Genomic DNA, 22,209 nt, shown 5'->3' on the forward strand with positions numbered 1-22,209 from the left:
GGCTCTGCTGATTATTCTTAAAAAGGAAAAAAAAAATGCCTAAAAAAAGTGTTCGTTACAATACTTAACCCAATAAATGCGTTATAGCCAATTTTATTTAACTTGGACTATAGCTTGACCCTCTCAATGCCCAAGTAAATAGTACTGATTGGGATTCAGTTTTATTAATATAGACTTTACTTGCTGGTAGATAAGAAGGGTCTTAAATAGAGATTGGCTTACTTTTATCCCACTGGTGTGACCCAATTGCATACCAGTTCTCCTTCTTCCCTTAGAGAGAGACTCTGAGCTGTTGCGCGAACGTGAGTCAGTTTTACGTTTGCGTGAGCGGAGGTGGCTTGATGGGGCCTCATTCGATAATGAAAGAGGCTCCACAAGTAAAGAAGGTGAGCCCATCTTGGATAAGAAGAATACCCCAATACAAAGCCCTGTGTCACTGGGAGAAGACCTGCAGTGGTGGCCAGAAAAGGTACGACTTGTCTTAATTATGTGCAGGAAGTTATAAATGTATATTTTATTTTTCTCTTACCCCATCCAGCAACTTTCTATAATAACATTGAAACTGCAAATGTATGTAGAAAATTAACTACTGATATGTATGTATATATGTGTGTGTGTGTATATATGTGTATATATATATATATATATAATATATATATTTTATTTTGTCAAGCCGTTGCAGTTAAGCTAAGTGGTACACACTAATCCATTCATAGCATACATCTTCTGTGAAGAAGATAAATCTTGTTGGGTCTCCTTTTCGTAACAAGGAGTATCTTAATGTCTTTTTTTTTTTATATATTTTTTTTAAATATGGTGTAACAAATTTGGTTTGGAATATCGCATATCTTTACATTTTTGTAACCATGTGTCCTTTGGCAGATTTGAGGTAATCTGTTGACTATGTTAAGTGAGGGGTGCTTGTTCAAATGGGAAGTCACATTTTTAAGGAGCAATTAAGTTTGTTTTGGAGCTAGATTAGCTTCACTCATTCTTTTCTCTCTTGATTCTAGGCTTTAATTCCTAAGTCTTGCTTAATGGGTCTAAAGTTTTGATATGCTAAAACCAGAATATCAATTGCATTAATCTGTTTTGTTTTTTTTTTAATGTAATTTTTCTTAATGGGGTTTTATAGGATGGAACTAAATTTATTTCCATTGGAGCACTTTATTCAGAGCTGATTGCAGTGAGCAGTAAAGGAGAATTGTATCAATGGAAATGGATGGAATCTGAACCTTACAGGAACACACAGGTTTGTGCTCAGTGTTGTATGCTTTTCATTCCATAGAAATACCTTCATTCTTGACATATTAGGTCCGATTGTATCAGACAGCAAACATCGTTTACATTTTTTTTCTTCCCTTTTTAGAATCCATCACTACATCACCCAAGAACAGCATTTTTAGGCTTGGCAAATGAGAAAATAGTTTTACTTTCAGCAAACAGTATACGAGCTACAGTAGCTACAGAGAGCAACAAGGTTTGCACCGCTTGGATTTTTGTTTGCTTCTTGGATGAAAGCTATGTTTGAAGTCTGTACCCATTAACATGTTTTCTAGATCAAAGGCATCCTGTCTTTTGTACAAATCTTCTATTTACGTTGCTGTGTGTGTTTGTGGTTAAATAGCATAAGTAAAGCATTTTTCCTGGATGTTGTATATGATTTTATTTATGGATTTTCTTTTACTTTCCTAAGGTTGCCACGTGGGTTGATGAAACATTAAGTTCTGTGGCTTCCAAGCTGGAGCACACTGCCCAGATTTTCCCTGAGTTGCAGGGTGATAAGATTGTGTCTTTGCATTGCTGTGCTCTTTACACCTGTGCACAGCTAGAGAATAACTTATATTGGTGGTAAGTAGAAATTTTGTCAACATGTCTACCTGTTATCCATGTTAGGCAGTACTAGTACACTCTACTGTATTAATATCTGATAAGCTAATGGCATCTGCAATAGAGACTTTCTCCCTCTCCGCCTTCCCCCTCCCCCTCTGCCTGTTCAAGGCATAGTAGCTTTTGATTTGGATTCAATATAACCATTTTACTGGGGCGATTGTTAGTGTCCATCTAGAAAGTTTATATAAGAATAAGTACCGTATATACTCGAGTATAAGCAGAGTTTTTCAGCACATTTTTTGTGCTGAAAAACCCCAACTCGGCTTATACTCGAGTCAGAGTCTGTATTATGGCAATTTGCATTGCCATAATACAGACAATGGGGGCTGTGGGGGCTGCAGAGAGATGTTACTTACCTTTCCTGCAGCTCCTGTCAGCTCTCTCCTCCTCCGCCGGTCCGTTTAGCTCTTCTGTCAGCTCACAGTGTAAATCTCGCGAGAGCCGCGGCTCTCGCGAGATTTACACTGGGAGCTGACCGAGGTGCTGAACGGACCGGCGGAGGAGGAGAGAGCTGACAGGAGCTGCAGGAAAGGTAAGTAACATCTCTCTGCAGCCCCCACAGCCCCCTCCTACACAGTGCCCATCCACTGGACCACCAGGGAAGGAGAGCCCCCCTCCCTGGCCAGCTAGCAAGCAGGGAGGGGGACGAAAAAAATTTATATATATTAATAATAATAAAAAAAATAAAAATAATAATAAAATAAAATAATAATAAAAAAATTTAATGAAACAAAAAAAATATTAAAATAATAATTAAAAAATACAAATGCCCACCCCCCACCAAGGCTCTGCATCACACTCTGCATTACACACACACACACACTGCATTCATACACACACACATTGCATTCATACACACGCACTCTCATACACACACACTGCACTCTCATACACACACACTGCACTCTCATACACACACACACTGCACTCTCATACACACACACTGCACTCTCATACACACACACTGCACTCTCATACACACACACTGCACTCTCATACACACACACTGCACTCTCATACACACACACTGCACTCTCATACACACACACTGCACTCTCATACACACACACTGCACTCTCATACACACACTGCACTCTCATACACACACACTGCACTCTCATACACACACACACTGCACTCTCATACACACACACACACTGCACTCTCATACACACACACACACTGCACTCTCATACACACACACACTGCACTCTCATACACACACACACACTGCACTCTCATACACACACACACACTGCACTCTCATACACACACACACACTGCACTCTCATACACACACACACACTGCACTCTCATACACACACACACACTGCACTCTCATACACACACACACACTGCACTCTCATACACACACACACACTGCACTCTCATACACACACACACACTGCACTCTCATACACACACACACACTGCACTCTCATACACACACACACACTGCACTCTCATACACACACACACACTGCACTCTCATACACACACACACACTGCACTCTCATACACACACACACACTGCACTCTCATACACACACACACACTGCACTCTCATACACACACACACACTGCACTCTCATACACACACACACACTGCACTCTCATACACACACACACACTGCACTCTCATACACACACACACACTGCACTCTCATACACACACACACACTGCACTCTCATACACACACACACACTGCACTCTCATACACACACACACACACTGCACTCTCATACACACACACACACACTGCACTCTCATACACACACACACACTGCACTCTCATACACACACACACACTGCACTCTCATACACACACACACACTGCACTCTCATACACACACACACACTGCACTCTCATACACACACACACACTGCACTCTCATACACACACACACACTGCACTCTCATACACACACACACACTGCACTCTCATACACACACACACACTGCACTCTCATACACACACACACACACACACACACTGCACTCTCATACACACACACACACTGCACTCTCATACACACACACACACACACTGCACTCTCATACACACACACACACACACTGCACTCTCATACACACACACACACACACTGCACTCTCATACACACACACACACACACTGCACTCTCATACACACACACACACACACACTGCACTCTCATACACACACACACACACACTGCACTCTCATACACACACACACACACACACTGCACTCTCATACACACACACACACACACTGCACTCTCATACACACACACACACACTGCACTCTCATACACACACACACACACACTGCACTCTCATACACACACACACACACACACACTGCACTCTCATACACACACACACACACACACACTGCACTCTCATACACACACACACACACACACACTGCACTCTCATACACACACACACACACACACACACTGCACTCTCATACACACACACACACACACACTGCACTCTCATACACACACACACACACACACTGCACTCTCATACACACACACACACACACACTGCACTCTCATACACACACACACACACACACACACTGCACTCTCATACACACACACACACACACACACACTGCACTCTCATACACACACACACACACACACACACTGCACTCTCATACACACACACACACACACACACACTGCACTCTCATACACACACACACACACACTGCACTCTCATACACACACACACACACACTGCACTCTCATACACACACACACACTGCACTCTCATACACACACACACACACACTGCACTCTCATACACACACACACACTGCACTCTCATACACACACACACACACACTGCACTCTCATACACACACACACACACACTGCACTCTCATACACACACACACACACACTGCACTCTCATACACACACACACACACACACTGCACTCTCATACACACACACACACACACACTGCACTCTCATACACACACACACACACACACTGCACTCTCATACACACACACACACACACACTGCACTCTCATACACACACACACACACACTCACTGCACTCTCATACACACACACACACACACACACTGCACTCTCATACACACACACACACACACACACACTGCACTCTCATACACACACACACACACACTGCACTCTCATACACACACACACACACACACTGCACTCTCATACACACACACACACACTGCACTCTCATACACACACACACACTGCACTCTCATACACACACACACACACACTGCACTCTCATACACACACACACACACACTGCACTCTCATACACACACACACACACACACTGCACTCTCATACACACACACACACACACTGCACTCTCATACACACACACACACACACTGCACTCTCATACACACACACACACACACTGCACTCTCATACACACACACACACACACTGCACTCTCATACACACACACACACACACTGCACTCTCATACACACACACACACACACTGCACTCTCATACACACACACACACACACTGCACTCTCATACACACACACACACACACTGCACTCTCATACACACACACACACACACTGCACTCTCATACACACACACACACACACTGCACTCTTGATACCGGAGAAACTGACGGAAGCCAAGTACAGAGAGATGGACACAGGTTTCTTCAGGAAGGAAGAGATTCTTTATTGGATCACCGATCGGGACTCAGAGGGACTAGCGTCACCAAAATACCACAAGTTCTGAGCCCCGGACAATAGTGCAGGCTCCTTATATAGGCATATAACTCCTCCCATATTAAGCTCCACCCGCACATTCTCTTAACCAATCAACACAATAAGAATTAACTTCCTGTTTGACCGCATGGCTTGTCCAGCACAATGGAGGAGGGGGAATACTATATCCTGTATTCTTGCACATGCTCCGTACACTACTGATCGTATCTTGCCTCGTGCAACCAACTGATCGATACGTCAGCATATGCACGTACACATGCCACGTGGTAATCTCGGCCTACTAAATTTATTTTTACCGAGATTCCACCACATTCCCCCCTTTGATGCCTCTTGATATTTTACAATTACTTGAGGCATCACATAACCTTAGTTTTGCTTACACCGCAAGTTACTTTGAACCAGACCAGACTTATCTTATGATGTGAATCTTCAACATTCATCTTCCTGCATTGGTTCTCCCTGATCTAGAGCCCTATATTTATATATCGCCATTATCTGTGCAGCAGCCTTCCTCTCTGCTATACTTCCTATCAGGCTTTGCACAGACCTAACTACTAAGGGGATAAGACACGGTAGGAGTAGACACAACAATAAGATCAATAGGACTCCACCTACCACTGCCTTAAGCCCTCCAAACCACTCATACCAGCTACCAAACCAACTACTTGGATTATACCCTTTCCATACCTGAGTAGGCACATGCGCTAGTTTAACCATATGGCTAGTAAGCTCAGCTATTGCTTGCCCTTCGTCGTCTATTTGAAGACAGCAATTGCTTAGGTTAAACTTCCCACATACACCTCCCTCTACTGCCAAAAGGTAATCCAAGGCTAATCTATTCTGGTATACTGCTGTCCTCATCCTGGTATTATGTTTCACTAGGAGATTGAGTGCTTGTGATGTTTCATTGGTGATAATCTCAACCACCGCCTGTAACCTTATAATGCGGTTGAGCATATAAATAGGGGTTCTATAACCAAAGGTACCATCTTCTGCCCACGTGGCTGGCCCATAATAATCTATGATACGCTGGGGAGGCCATTCATTATCTTCCCAGGTACCTATCTCTAGGGGTCCCCTTTTCTTCCTATGATTCACATCATACACTTTAACACCTAAAGTCTCACCTGTTTCAATCGGTAACAAGAAGAAGGATGGTTTGAGCATACCCAACACACATGCCCCTTCCCAGTCCTGTGGCAACTCCGAATAGGCTTTCTTACCACAGATCCAGTACAAATTTGCTGGGGCTCTCCAGGTAGATGTGATGGATAAATCAAACCACACATCCTTTAAATTGGCATATCTAGCAAACGGGTTAGATGGTTCTGAGACATTTGAAGCCGACCACCAAGTTGTATTTTTAGTATCATCATCATAAGCTTTTTGCCCTAGACAAGTTAATTCTCCTACAGAAGTATTATACATTATTCCTTTCCTTGCTATGCAAACATAACCTATGATGGAGGTCTTTAATCTCCACTCAGATTTACCTCTAACACTCAAATGATAATCGGCTTGTGCAGATATTAGTTGGTCAACTGCCTCAGAACCGGACATTACCTCCTTTGCTTCCCAAGGCCATTGGTCTCCCATGTTAGTACCTCCACACACATAGCAGTTGGTAACATTAAGACTACCGGCAATACTTTCGGCTAAATCTATGAACAGGTTCTTAGCGCTATGGGGGATCTTATTATCTATACTCATCTCTTCATAAAAGGAATGGTATACTTGATGAGTCTGGGAGGATACCGTATCAGTCTCTATTCCTATAAACAATAATGTCCCAGGATCTAAACCCGTCCCGTATATCTGAAACCCAAATAAATTTCCATACTTGTCTAGGAACTTGTCGGGGTTATTTATAAGTATATGGACTGGGTTGCATTCCATAGACTTACAATATGGGCTAGTCGGCAACTTAGTCACTATCATGTCTTTATCTACTGTCTGTCCCCAAGTCGCCCACCCCACACAAGACCAATATGGGCAAAAGTTATAGTCTTTATTTGGGCATCTAGGACTCACATATTTATTTTTACTACTGGGACAAATATATTTATCGTTAGATCCATACGTCCTCTCCCATCTAAGATCCCCACATACATTCCACGGCTTTCTACCACTTGATATCGCCTTACATGCATCAAATAGCAGAACACCCGAAGAATATACGGATTCTAACACCGTCTTATTAATTAGGGTCCCCTGAGGATCTCCATTCCTGAGAGTCAACCAAATTGTACGAGGTTGATACTCCGGACTGAAGCACTTAGGTTCTCCTACTCCTAAATGGCACACACTATAGTCTATATTTAGGTATCTACATCTTGATACCTCTCCTTTACACTCGTATTGTGAATGCCAAATTAGGGTTTGGGAAATATGGTTACCTGTTCTCGTAGTCTTAATGCATACCTCACAGCTAGGAGTGTCGGTACCTCTACCTTCCTGAATATAAAAACACATGTAAATAAACACAATCAAAAGCACATCTTTCGCCGTCATCCTCAGTCTTCGTCCCTGCGATGGAACCTCAGCTTCCAGGATGTGAGGGCTGCAGGGAATGGAGTTCTGCTCGTCTTCACAGGTGTCTCTTCGAGACTTTCCTGGCTTATACACTATGTGATGGTAAGCGGACAGGCTTTATTATGGCCTTCTCACTCACACCTGTAACAATAAAATTTGTAATCCACAATAATTCCTCGTTACTCCGACTGAGTAGTGCGTTTCAACCGGATCTTGCAGGGATTCTCTGGATCTGCTGTAACTTGCCAAGAATCGACTGCTGCTGGTTTAACCCTGGAGTGATGTATCCACGGAGTCACTTCTGCTACTTTTATCGCTGTAGGGGTAGACAAAAGAACAACATAAGGACCTCTCCACTTGGGCCCTAACGGTACATTATTCCACTCTTTAATCCACACTTGGTCTCCTGGATGATAACTATGAACAGGGGGATAAATATTCACAGGTAATCTATCTTGTACCCATTTCTGTACCTCCTCCATAGTCTTACCCAACTCTACAACCTGCTGCCGGGTAATTCCTTCTCCCAACTGACTCAAATCCCCCCTTAAGTTACCAAGTACGGGAGGTGGTCGCCCATACATAATTTCAAAAGGAGAGAGGCCCATCCTTCTGGTAGGGGTACTGCGGATTCGCAATAGAGCTATAGGTAAGAGAACGTTCCACTTAAGTTGGGTTTCCTGACACATTTTAGCCAACTGGTTCTTAATAGTTCTATTCATTCTCTCTACCTTACCAGAACTCTGGGGTCTATATGCAGTATGAAGCCTCCACTTTATACCAAGCATATGAGTCAGTTGTTGTAGGCACTGGTGAACAAAAGCTGGACCATTGTCCGATCCTATAGAACAGGGTAGTCCATATCGGGGTATTATTTCTCGTAGCAGGAATCTCACAACTTCTCCTGCTTTCTCTGTACGAGTGGGACATGCTTCTACCCAGCCTGAATAGGTGCACACAATTACCAGCAGGTAACGATGTCCACCCGATTTAGGCATCACTGTAAAGTCTATTTGTAGATCGGACATGGGGAGTCCCCCCATAAACTGGACTCCTGGTGGCTTTACTAGTCCTTGTCTTGCATTATTTTTAGCACACGTTACACATCTACGTACAATGGCCTGAGTCAAGTTGGACAGTCTTGGTATGTAGAAATGTTTCCTGAGAGATTCTTCTGTACTGTCTCTCCCAGAATGTGTCCCGTTATGATAGTTCTGGACAATTTCTACTGCTAGTGATGCTGGTATAACTATTCTTCCATCTTCTAGCTGATACCACTTGTTCTCCAAATATTTTCCCGGTTCAGTCTTTAACCACTCCTCTTCTTGAGCTGTATAAACTGGAGTCCATTGAGACAGTGGGGTTGGTATTAGAGCAGCTATATGCCCCACATACTCCTGTCTTCCTGATTCGGCAGCACGCTTAGCTGCACTATCTGCCATCCGATTTCCCTTGGTTACATCACCATCTCCTCTCAGATGCGCTCGACAGTGAATAATACCGACTTCTTTCGGCTCCCACACTGCTTCCAATAGTTGTAGGATTTCAGCTGCGTACTTGATTTCTTTGCCTTCTGAATTCAGTAGTCCTCTTTCTTTATACAAAGCTCCGTGGGCATGAGTGGTTAAAAACGCATACTTAGAGTCCGTATAGATATTTACTCTTAAACCTTCAGCCAATTGTAACGCTCGTGTTAGTGCTATTAATTCTGCCTTTTGTGCTGATGTTCCTTTTGCCAGTGGCCGAGCTTCTATCACCTTGTCTATTGTTGTTACTGCATATCCTGCATAGCGGATCCCTTCTTTCACATAACTACTGCCGTCGGTGTAATATTGAACATCGGGGTTCTGGATGGGAAAATCACGAAGATCTGGTCTACTTGAGAATACTTCATCCATTACTTCCAAACAATCATGTTGACTTTCAGTAGGTTGTGGCAAAAGGGTAGCCGGATTTAAAGTGTTTACAGTCTCTAAATGCACTCTTGGGTTTTCGCACAACATTGCTTGATACTTGGTCATACGGCTATTACTAAACCAATGATTTCCTTTGTAATCCAACAACGTCTGTACTGCATGTGGAACTCGTACATAAAGTTCTTGACCCAGAGTGAGTTTATCGGCTTCAGCTACTAGCAGGGCGGCTGCAGCTACGGCTCTTAGACAAGGTGGAAGTCCGCTGGCCACTGCATCCAATTGCTTAGACATGTAGGCAACAGGTCTTTGCCATGATCCCAAGTACTGTGTCAATACTCCCACAGCCATTCTTCTTTGCTCATGTACGTATAAGTAGAATGGTCGTGTGTGATCAGGTAGACCTAATGCTGGGGCACTCATCAAAGCCTTCTTCACATCTTCAAATGCCGTTTGCTGTTCTTGGGTCCATAAGAAGGGGTCGTGCTCTGTACCTTTGATGGCTGCGTACAGAGGTTTTGCTAGTATCGCATAGCTGGGAATCCATATCCTACAGAAGCCTGCTGCCCCCAAGAATTCTCGCACTTGTCTTCTATTCTTGGGTATTGGTATTTGGCAGACAGCTTCTTTTCTCTCTGGCCCCATAATCCTTTGACCTTCAGAGATATGGAATCCCAGATACTTGACAGTTGGCAAACACAACTGAGCCTTCTTTCTAGACACCTTGTATCCTGCCTTCCAGAGAATGTGTAGTAGATCGTGCGTTGCTTGCTGACATTTTTCTTTTGTAACTGCTGCTATCAACAAGTCATCTACATACTGTAACAATACACACTCTCCTGGGATGGACTCGAAATCCAATAGATCTTGACTTAGGGCTGAACCAAATAGGGTAGGTGAATTTTTAAACCCTTGGGGCAGTCTTGTCCAAGTCATTTGGCGTTTTGAGCCCGTTACAGCGTTCTCCCATTGGAAAGCGAAAATACATTGACTTTCTGCGGCAATTCGAAGGCAAAAGAAGGCATCTTTGAGATCTAAGACTGTGAAGTAAGTAGCCCCGCCCGGAATTAAAGCAAGCAGGTTATATGGATTGGGTACAACTGGATGTATGCTAACAACCGCATCATTGACTGCTCTTAAGTCCTGCACAGGTCGATACTCATCTGTACCGGGCTTCTGAACAGGCAGCAATGGGGTGTTCCAGGGGGAAGTACAGAATTTTAGGATACCATACCGTATGAATTTATTCAGATAGGATTGAATGTTCTTCTTAGCCTTCTGTGGGATGTGGTATTGTCGTAGGCTTACTGGATAAACCCCAAGTTTTAGTTCAATTTTTATGGGTGGAATATTGCGGGCCAGTCCTGGTGGGTTGTTCTCTGCCCAAACTCCTGGTATGTTGAATAATGTCTCATCACTCCTAGGGTTTTGGCTAGTCAACACTGTATAAAGTCGCCACTCTTCTTCCTTTGGTACGGATAAAGTCATAATACCTGAAGGTCCATTAAACTTTAAGGATGTTGTTCCATTTGGTAGGAACGTAATCTGCGCTTGTAATTTTGATAGCATATCACGTCCCAGCAATTGGACTGGACATTCAGGCATATAAAGGAATTGGTGTTTCACTACGTGGCCTCCCAATGTACAGAGTCGACTTTTAAGAACCGGTTTTTCAGCACTTCTTCCAGTTGCTCCTATCACAGTAATAGTCCTTCCAGATGGAGGAGCAACTAGATTAGTCACCACTGAATGTTCAGCACCAGTGTCGATCATGAACGCACTCCTTTTCCCCCCTATTGATACATCGACCATAGGCTCCGCTCGACCAAGGGGGATGGAGCCCGGTCGGTATCAATAGTCCTCCATGACCGTGTCAGCCAATCCTACAAAGTCCCTACCTTCTCTATCGCGGGACCTCTGCGCTGCTGGAATATATCTATCTTCCCTAACACTTCCTCTGTTCCCATTACTTCCTCTATAACCATTACTCCCTCCGGGGCCTCCTCTACCTCTCGCTCTGCCTCTAAAGTTTCCGTAACCTGACCTAGGTCTGTCTCTCTCAGACTGTTCTCTTCGCGGACACTCATTTCTCCAATGCCCTTCTTCCCTACAGTAAGCGCACTGATTCCTACTTAGAGGTTCCTCATTCCACTTACTATCGCCTCTATCTGGGCCCCGTCTATCTACGCCTGCGATCGCTACCGCTAGCATATCAGCCTTTTTACGCATCTTGCGCTCTTCCTCTTTCTTATTTTCTGTATCCCTGTTCATATAGACCTTATTTGCTACCTCCATTAGTTGGGTGATTGACATACCTGCAAACCCTTCTAACTTTTGTAGCTTGCGCTTAATATCTCCGTATGCTTGGCTGACAAAGGCGGAGTTAACCATTCGGGAATTGTCTGCGTCTTCCGGATTAAAGGGGGTATACAAGCGGTATGCCTCCAATAATCGGTCATAAAAGACACTGGGCGCTTCATCGCTTTTCTGGATCACCTCAACTGTCTTTGACATGTTAATGGCTTTCTTTCCTCCTGCTTTCATGCCAGCAATTATAGCGTCTCTATAGGCTCTGAGTTGAACCATGTCAGCACCATTTACGTTCCAATCGGGATCGGTATTGGGATAGTGTGTTGCGGCCCATGCTGCTGGATTAGCTTGGTTCAAAGCACGGGCTCTATCCTCTAATGCTTTAATGGCTGCTTGATTTATTCTCGTTCTTTCCTCATTATTAAATAAAGTCATTAATAACTGCTGGCAATCAGCCCATGTCGGATTATGCGTCTGTACTATTGAGGTGAACAGATCAGTCATGGCTTGTGGTTTCTCAGTATACGAGGAATTATGGGTCTTCCAGTTTAAAAGGTCGGTTGTGGTAAATGGGACATATACGAAGACTGGGTCAGCGTGTGCCATTTGACCTGCGGCATCGATATAAGCTGACCCGGGATTTAGGCGAAGAGGCATCTGATAGTGCTTTAATTGTTGGGCACCAGTTAACTGTCGGGTTTGGATGGGGCTACGTAGAGAGGCGTCAGTCATGGGTTCCGGTCGGGGAGAGGTAGGGTATGGGGATGTGGGAGGTTGGTTTTGGGAAAAGGTCGTAAATAAAACACTTCGAGCCGAGCTAGATGAAGCTTGACCGGAAGTCTGAAGTGGCGCCAAATCAGGATATTCGTTTCTAATGGGGGTGGGTTCTGGTTCCGGAAGGGGAGATTTAGTACGAGGGGGGGTGGATCCTGTACTGGAAGAGGAAGCGGAAGTGGATGGGGGTAATGAGGGGAGGGGTGCAGGGCTTCCTGCGTTTGCGTCACTTCTTAACGGAAAATAAGGGGGCGGCAAAGGGATCTCGGACTCAGGGGGCGTGTCCAAAATGGGCCTAACACCAGTCCTAGTGGACGAACAAGTCCTAGCTACCATGAGGCGACACTGCTCCTCGTGGCATGTCTGGAGCCATTTTGGCGAGTCATTTACGGCCTGTCTCCAACAGTCAATATAAGGAAACTGGCCGTAAAGTTCAGGCCTACCTGATACAGCCACGTGTAAGCGCTGTACCAGAGTTAGATCCAAACTGCCACGTGGCGGCCATGCCGCAACCAAAGTAGGCCACTCCCTAGTGCACAAAGTAACCAAACGTACAGGAGACATCTTAACCCCAAAATCACAAGTTTTAAATCCCTTTTTAAAATTCTTTACCATGCAACCTAAGGGATCCGGAATCGTTGACTGCGACGCACCCATACTTAACAATGGAACGTCGTCGACAACAAATACTATACACGCGTACTATTCAACAGTCACACCCGTTTCCTCTGGCAACAGCACCACGTGGTACGGTTACCAAGTGAAACGTACACAATAACAATAAACACTCAGGGAATTCCCGTACACACACAGCTGTTACACCAGTCACTAGATAATCAATATTATGCCCTTTGGCGTAACTATACAGTCACCCACGCTATAATTCTCTATATACGAATTACCCGTCTATAACACACCCCAGTAACATCGTCTTTTACAAATAGCGGTTACAGTACGGTTAGCATAGGTCAAAGTACAAGTTAAGGTCACAATACAATTATTAGTGGTTATGGTGTTAAACATGCAATGGACGACAATGATTAGTACTTATTATACAATGTCAGTAAATATACAGGGTTATGGTACCGTGCATTATAATACAGCAACACACTATTAACACTCTCGCTAGACGGCTGAGCTCGCGCTATCTAACAAGATATACACTTTACTAAACAATCGCTAACACATTTACAATTCCCAACTAAACTATTGGCCAGTACCTTGAATGGACTACCTAAAAACAATCTACATACGTTTTGGTTAGCCACACTGCCCAATCACCACATATATAGCGAGCTAGAGAACCGAATTTACACAGACGCCTCTTAGTCGCACTATACAACGAACTAGAGGACCGAATTTACACAGACGCCTCTTAGTCGTACTATCAAAAGTCTAGTGGGTTCCAAATTTACACGCCTTCCCACTTAGCCCAGATAGGATGAGAACTAGCGAACCGGATTTACACAGACGCCGCTTAGTCTCCCGGTCCCTCCGACCTAGCGAACAAAATATACACCCTAGAACGCTAGTCTAGACAAGACACCGGTGTCCGGCTAGGGCTATTTTACACCAGAGCGCCCCGCCTGACTAACAGAATCAAACGGTCTGACTAAAGAGCGTTCGATCGAGCGGTGCGCCTTCGCTCCTTCCCTCCGACAGAGGGGGCAGATACACAGATTCAAAACCCCTTTGGGCCTACCGCACAATCGGTATACCCCTAGTGGGTCCTGCCGTCTAAAACAGCAGTTGTCTTACCTCCTCGTTCCTGAACCTGAGTTCACACTCATCGACGGGGACACCCCAGCACTTCTCACGTAGAGGCCGATGATCTCCTGGACAACGGCCCAGTGGCGCCGAGACGAAGGGAGGTCCACGCAGAAGTTCAGGGGTGCAGCCGTAGAGAACGTGGGCAAAGATAGACCGTCTCACGCCTCTGCCTCTCAGCTACCGTTGAACGATGAGCTTCCCGGCCAATGCACCAAATGATACCGGAGAAACTGACGGAAGCCAAGTACAGAGAGATGGACACAGGTTTCTTCAGGAAGGAAGAGATTCTTTATTGGATCACCGATCGGGACTCAGAGGGACTAGCGTCACCAAAATACCACAAGTTCTGAGCCCCGGACAATAGTGCAGGCTCCTTATATAGGCATATAACTCCTCCCATATTAAGCTCCACCCGCACATTCTCTTAACCAATCAACACAATAAGAATTAACTTCCTGTTTGACCGCATGGCTTGTCCAGCACAATGGAGGAGGGGGAATACTATATCCTGTATTCTTGCACATGCTCCGTACACTACTGATCGTATCTTGCCTCGTGCAACCAACTGATCGATACGTCAGCATATGCACGTACACATGCCACGTGGTAATCTCGGCCTACTAAATTTATTTTTACCGAGATTCCACCACACTCTCATACACACACACACACACACTGCACTCTCATACACACACACACACACACACACACACTGCACTCTCATACACACACACACACACACACTGCACTCTCATACACACACACACACACACACTGCACTCTCATACACACACACACACACACACTGCACTCTCATACACACACACACACACACACACTGCACTCTCATACACACACACACACACACACACACACACACTGCACTCTCATACACACACACACACACACACACTGCACTCTCATACACACACACACACACACACTGCACTCTCATACACACACACACACACACTGCACTCTCATACACACACACACACACACACTGCACTCTCATACACACACACACACACACTGCACTCTCATACACACACACACACACTGCACTCTCATACACACACACACACACACTGCACTCTCATACACACACACACACACACACTGCACTCTCATACACACACACACACACACACTGCACTCTCATACACACACACACACACACACTGCACTCTCATACACACACACACACACACTGCACTCTCATACACACACACACACACACACTGCACTCTCATACACACACACACACACACACACACACACTGCACTCTCATACACACACACACACACACACACTGCACTCTCATACACACACACACACACACACTGCACTCTCATACACACACACACACACACACTGCACTCTCATACACACACACACACACACACTGCACTCTCATACACACACACACACACACACTGCACTCTCATACACACACACACACACACACTGCACTCTCATACACACACACACACACACTGCACTCTCATACACACACACACACACACACACACACACTGCACTCTCATACACACACACACACACACACACACACTGCACTCTCATACACACACACACACACACACACACTGCACTCTCATACACACACACACACACACACACACACTGCACTCTCATACACACACACACACACACTGCACTCTCATACACACACACACACACACTGCACTCTCATACACACACACACACACACTGCACTCTCATACACACACACACACACTGCACTCTCATACACACACACACACACTGCACTCTCATACACACACACACACACACTGCACTCTCATACACACACACACACACACTGCACTCTCATACACACACACACACACACACACTGCACTCTCATACACACACACACACACACACACTGCACTCTCATACACACACACACACACACACACTGCACTCTCATACACACACACACACACACACACTGCACTCTCATACACACACACACACACTGCACTCTCATACACACACACACACACACACACACTGCACTCTCATACACACACACACACACACACACTGCACTCTCATACACACACACACACACACACACTGCACTCTCATACACACACACACACACACACACTGCACTCTCATACACACACACACACACACTGCACTCTCATACACACACACACACACACACACACACTGCACTCTCATACACACACACACACACACTGCACTCTCATACACACACACACACACACTGCACTCTCATACACACACACACACACACACTGCACTCTCATACACACACACACACACACACTGCACTCTCATACACACACACACACACACACTGCACTCTCATACACACACACACACACACACTGCACTCTCATACACACACACACACACACACTGCACTCTCATACACACACACACACACACACTGCACTCTCATACACACACACACACACACACTGCACTCTCATACACACACACACACACACACTGCACTCTCATACACACACACACACACACACTGCACTCTCATACACACACTGTAAATAAATATTCAATTAATATATTTTTTTTTAGGATCTAATTTTATTTAGAAATTTACCAGCAGCTGCTGCATTTCCCACCCTAGTCTTATACTCGAGTCAATAAGTTTTCCCATTTTTTGGGGGTAAAATTAGGGGCCTCGGCTTATATTCGGGTCGGCTTATACTCGAGTATATACGGTAATTCTGTGCATGTAACACTATTATGGTAGCCTGCACACTTCATTTTGAAGCATGGAGATTACTTTGCACAGGACAAAACCGAATCTGTTGTAACCTTGTCTACATGTAATCACCTGGACGCGAAGTATGCTGTAAACATCCTGACATTTTTACTGCGACTGGTGTGGCTCTGTTCACTGTGCATTCTCATGTGTTTACTTAACTTTGAAATATGAAGCAGGCATTGCAATTCCAAAATTGTGTGGGGTTCGTTTTTTTTTTTTTTTTTTTTTTTAATCGCAGCTGTTTGATTAAGCAGTTTTTGAATGTAACTGCAGGATATCTGAAACCTTGTGTTGTATTCATTTAGTAAATGAACTGTTCTTCAAAGATGATGGTGGCTTACCCAGTACTAGTTTAACAAACACTTGTTCTTTGGTATGAAAACCTGTTTCAATAAATTTAAATTTTGTCTAATTTATTTGTCCTGTATAGGGGAGTTGTTCCGTTCAGTCAGCGGAAGAAGATGCTTGAAAAAGCACGTGCTAAAAATAAGAAACCCAAATCTAGTGGTGGTATTTCTTCCATGCCAAATATTACAGTTGGAACCCAGGTAACCCTCATAATTTACATATTCCATTTTAAATTGAAGTCCTGAGAACATAAAACATTTAAAGGAGCACTATATTCACCAAAACAACTTTACCTTAATGTAGCAATTCTGATGTATATATTATAACACCGCAGTCTCACTGCTCAATTCTCTGCCATTTAAGAGGTAAATCACTGTGTTAATGCAGCGCTAGTCACATTTCCATGCATGTGATTAGCACAGACTTCCTGCAGAGAGCCATCTAAAATGTAAACTTCATTTATTGCAAATTCTTTTTAATGTAGAATTTCTTATCTAGTCGGAGATGACAACTTCTAGAGTAAACGACACAGGCTGCATGAAAACAAAATGATTTCATTTTCAGTCAGATGTAAGTCACAACCAGTGGGGGTGTGGCTAGGGCTGCATAAACAGAAACCGTGATGTAAATGGCAGAGAATTGCGCAGTGACACTTCATATGCACGATCTATAGACAAAAACTACTTCATTGAGCTAAAGTTGTTTTGGTGACTATAGTTTCCTTTTCATTGTTTTTAGTACTGTATAGTGATTTGGTTATGGGTTGTAGGAATTTGCAGTTTTATTTTTAAACCTGTCCAGTGGGTCCAAAGTATGTTATATTTTTATGGTGTATGTTTGTGTTTTTTTTAATTAATTGTTTTTATTTGCATTTGCATATTTTTATATTTTTATCATTTTAAAAAGAACTGGTAAACTGTGCATGACTAAGTTTTGACAACTGTATCTTTATTTCAGGTCTGTTTAAGGAATAATCCTCTATACCATGCTGGAGCAGTGGCTTTTTCCATCAGCGCTGGAATTCCAAAAGTTGGAGTTTTGATGGAGTCTGTGTGGAATATGAATGATAGCTGCCGATTCCAATTGCGTTCACCTGAGAGCCTGAAAAACTTGGAGAAATCCAGCAAAACCACAGAGGCCAAGTGAGCACCATATTTCTTCTCAAAGTCTTTTTACCATATGCCATTTTAATTGCCAATTTGTAATTTTGCATTTGATAGTAGCAGATTTTTTTACCGCTCCAAATGAAAAAAATATCAGCTGTTTACCATAATTCAACATGTGTAATGCAGTACTCCCTTTATTTTACAGGCCTGAAAGCAAACCAGAACCTGTTAAAACAGAGATGGGTCCGCCACCATCCCCAGCATCCACTTGCAGTGATGCCTCTTCTATAGCAAGCAGTGCATCCATGCCATACAGTAAGTCATTGGCTAGAGATACCCAAACCGTGGTACTAGTCAGATAACCTCTATGGTTATTAATGATCTGTTCTTACTTTACATAACGTGATGAGATGAAGAAGTGCATCTCTCAGATAACACTGCTGTAATTTAGATAACCTACAATAGGACCAGTGCATTAAACTTGCCGAGTTGCTAGTCAACTTGCCGAGTTGCTAGTCAGTTCTTTGACTTCAAGATTAAAACATTTTGTATGTGAATTGTGATTCAAAATGTGTTGTCACAATTCCTAGAATGTGCCTTTTTCAAGCACACATGATCTCCCAAGATAAGGATTCAGGACCGTTAACACAGCAGAAGATAGAAAGTTCTGAAGTAAACACTCTAAGAGAAGGTTAAACATTTGACTGCCATGCTGTGTAGAGGCAATTCTCTGATGTGGCATAGGCTGATTATTGGCAACATTGTGGTGCAATCATACTACCAGCATTGTAGGAATTACTGTTATTTTATCTCCCTATTTGTACTCAGTGGTATTCGAGCCAGTTTTGCTTTAGTCTGCTCTCCAGGTCTACGTTGCTTACTTGAATGAAAGGTTAACTCAAACCGAGCAATTAGACATGTATTCATGTTTAAATTGTTTTCTTTTCTTTTTTTTTTTTTTTTTTACGAGGCTGCAAAACTAGGATTTTATCCAAATTTGTTTATCATATAACCCATACTCATGTTTCTTTAAATGCTAAGCTTTGATGTTCTCATGCATTTTTATAATCCCTGCTTTTTGCTTACATTGTTATCCTCTAATCCCTCAATAAAAACAAAGATGGACAAAAAAAATAAACTGGGAAGCTTGTAGGGGTGAGAGTCACAGCCAGGGAAGGTGAGAGTAGGGGCTGCATAAACAAAGTGATTCAGCTCCTACATGGCTGTGAATTCAACGGAGACTGCACGGGCATGACCTAAATACCAAAACCACTTAAAGGATCACTATAGGGTCAGGAACACAAAAATTTATTCCTGACCCTATAGTGTTAACACCACCAACTAACCCCTCCTGGGCCCCTCATGCCTCCATAAATATAGTAAAAAATCTTACTGTATTTAAGCCTGAAGCTGGAAATCTGCATGCTGTTAGACTCTGAAATACAAACAGTCTGCTGACATGTGGTAGCCTGATCCGATCACAGTGCTTCCCCATATGATTGGCTGAGACTGACAAAGAGGCAGATCAGGGGCAGAGCCAGCATGATTCAAACACAGCTCTGGCCAATCAGCATCTCCTCATAGAGATGAATTGAATCAGTGAATCTCTATGAGGAAAAGTTCTGTGTCTACATGCAGAGGGAGGCGATGCTGAATCACAGGATGCTATGCACAGTGCTGTCCTGTGCTCTGCTGACAGCAGATCTGAGTGGATGGAGGCATATTATGCCTCCATCAACTCCGAAGTCCCTCTGGTTCACTCTGAGTGACTGCAACTGGAGGTGTCCCTAGCTTTCAATGTAAACACACTGTATTTTCCCCCAAAATACGGTGTTTACATGAGAGAGGCTGCAGGGAGCTATAGTTCTCACCTGAACAACCTCATTAAGCTGAAGTTGTTCAGGTGACTTTAGTGTCTCTAGACCAACGGTGCCCAAAACAGTAGATCCCCAAATGTTGTAGAACTACAACTTCCATGATGCTTTGCATGTCTTTAGAATGACAAAGCATCATGGAAGTTGTAGTTTTTTTTTTTTAAAACACAGGGATCTAACTTTTGGGCATCCCTGCCCTAGACTGTCATAACAAAGTAGCTAGTCCGAGAACAATATTAATGTCTGAATGTAAAAATAAAAAAGCTATGCTTCATGTTTCTTGTGATATTTTAAAGTGATTGTAGTTTGTATAGCATTCTAGTGGACTTATTTCTATTTAGTTAAGGTGTGTGTATATTGGTTATGGGTTGTATTTCTGAAGGAATTTGCACTTTTTGAAAGCAGAAAAAATATGTAAAAAAAAAAAAATTATATACGTGGACAAGACGCATAGCATACATAATATGATGGCTTGTATAACACATGCTTCTTCTCTGTAAAATTCTTTCTAGACGGTGAAAATCTTAAACACAGAATGTTTAAAAAAAGAAATATATATATATATATATATATATATATATATATATTTATATATCTCCTAACCACAATTTTAGTTTATTAACCGGACAGGCACTAACTACACTGCCCAAATACAAAAGCAATAAAGATCGGTTTAGTGGGTGTACCCAAAATACAAACTTGCATGCATTTAATTGTGATTTTCATTGGGGGTAACCAGGTTATTTTAGAAGTGTCAATTTCTATTGGAATCTGCATTTTTTGCAAAATGTAAGAAATAGACACACTCTTCACTCATGCTTTAGAGATCTGAAGTGTCCCTTTAAGTATGCACCACTTCACATTAAAACAAAATCATAATTCCATAAAATTATGGATTCTAATTAAGAATCCATAGTAAATTTCCAAAACACAGGTTTACAGAAATTAAAACTAAAAACTGTAGGGAGGCTTAGACTACATTAGTTTGACAGTTTAAAATTGTGGAGTTCTGCCATAATGTGGCAGTTTAGATTTGCTTGGTGTTGTAATTCCCCCAAATGGTCAATACTTAAGACTTTGTAATATTGAACTATAATTTAGTATAACATTTAGTATAGCTGCTATAAATATTGATGTAAAAACGAGTTA

At 43.2% G+C, this 22,209-nt stretch overlaps 1 protein-coding gene across 7 annotated transcripts in view; it reads left to right on the forward strand.

The window, feature by feature from the left end:
* Window positions 1–22,209, forward strand: part of UBR5 (ubiquitin protein ligase E3 component n-recognin 5) — a 79,153-nt gene that overhangs the window by 21,492 nt on the left and 35,452 nt on the right. For 6 of the 7 annotated variants that reach the window (XM_063451184.1, XM_063451189.1, XM_063451190.1 and 3 more), the window contains 7 exons: window positions 258–469; window positions 1,136–1,252; window positions 1,370–1,480; window positions 1,697–1,851; window positions 18,163–18,280; window positions 19,038–19,222; window positions 19,392–19,501. In XM_063451184.1, the coding sequence (XP_063307254.1) occupies window positions 258–469; window positions 1,136–1,252; window positions 1,370–1,480; window positions 1,697–1,851; window positions 18,163–18,280; window positions 19,038–19,222; window positions 19,392–19,501 (1,008 nt within the window). The remainder of the gene's footprint in view (window positions 1–257; window positions 470–1,135; window positions 1,253–1,369; window positions 1,481–1,696; window positions 1,852–18,162; window positions 18,281–19,037; window positions 19,223–19,391; window positions 19,502–22,209) is intronic. The other variant, XM_063451191.1, reaches the window with a different exon arrangement.

This window comes from Pelobates fuscus, chromosome 4 (genome assembly GCF_036172605.1).
Source record: "Pelobates fuscus isolate aPelFus1 chromosome 4, aPelFus1.pri, whole genome shotgun sequence".
NCBI classification, from domain to species: Eukaryota; Metazoa; Chordata; class Amphibia; order Anura; family Pelobatidae; genus Pelobates; species Pelobates fuscus.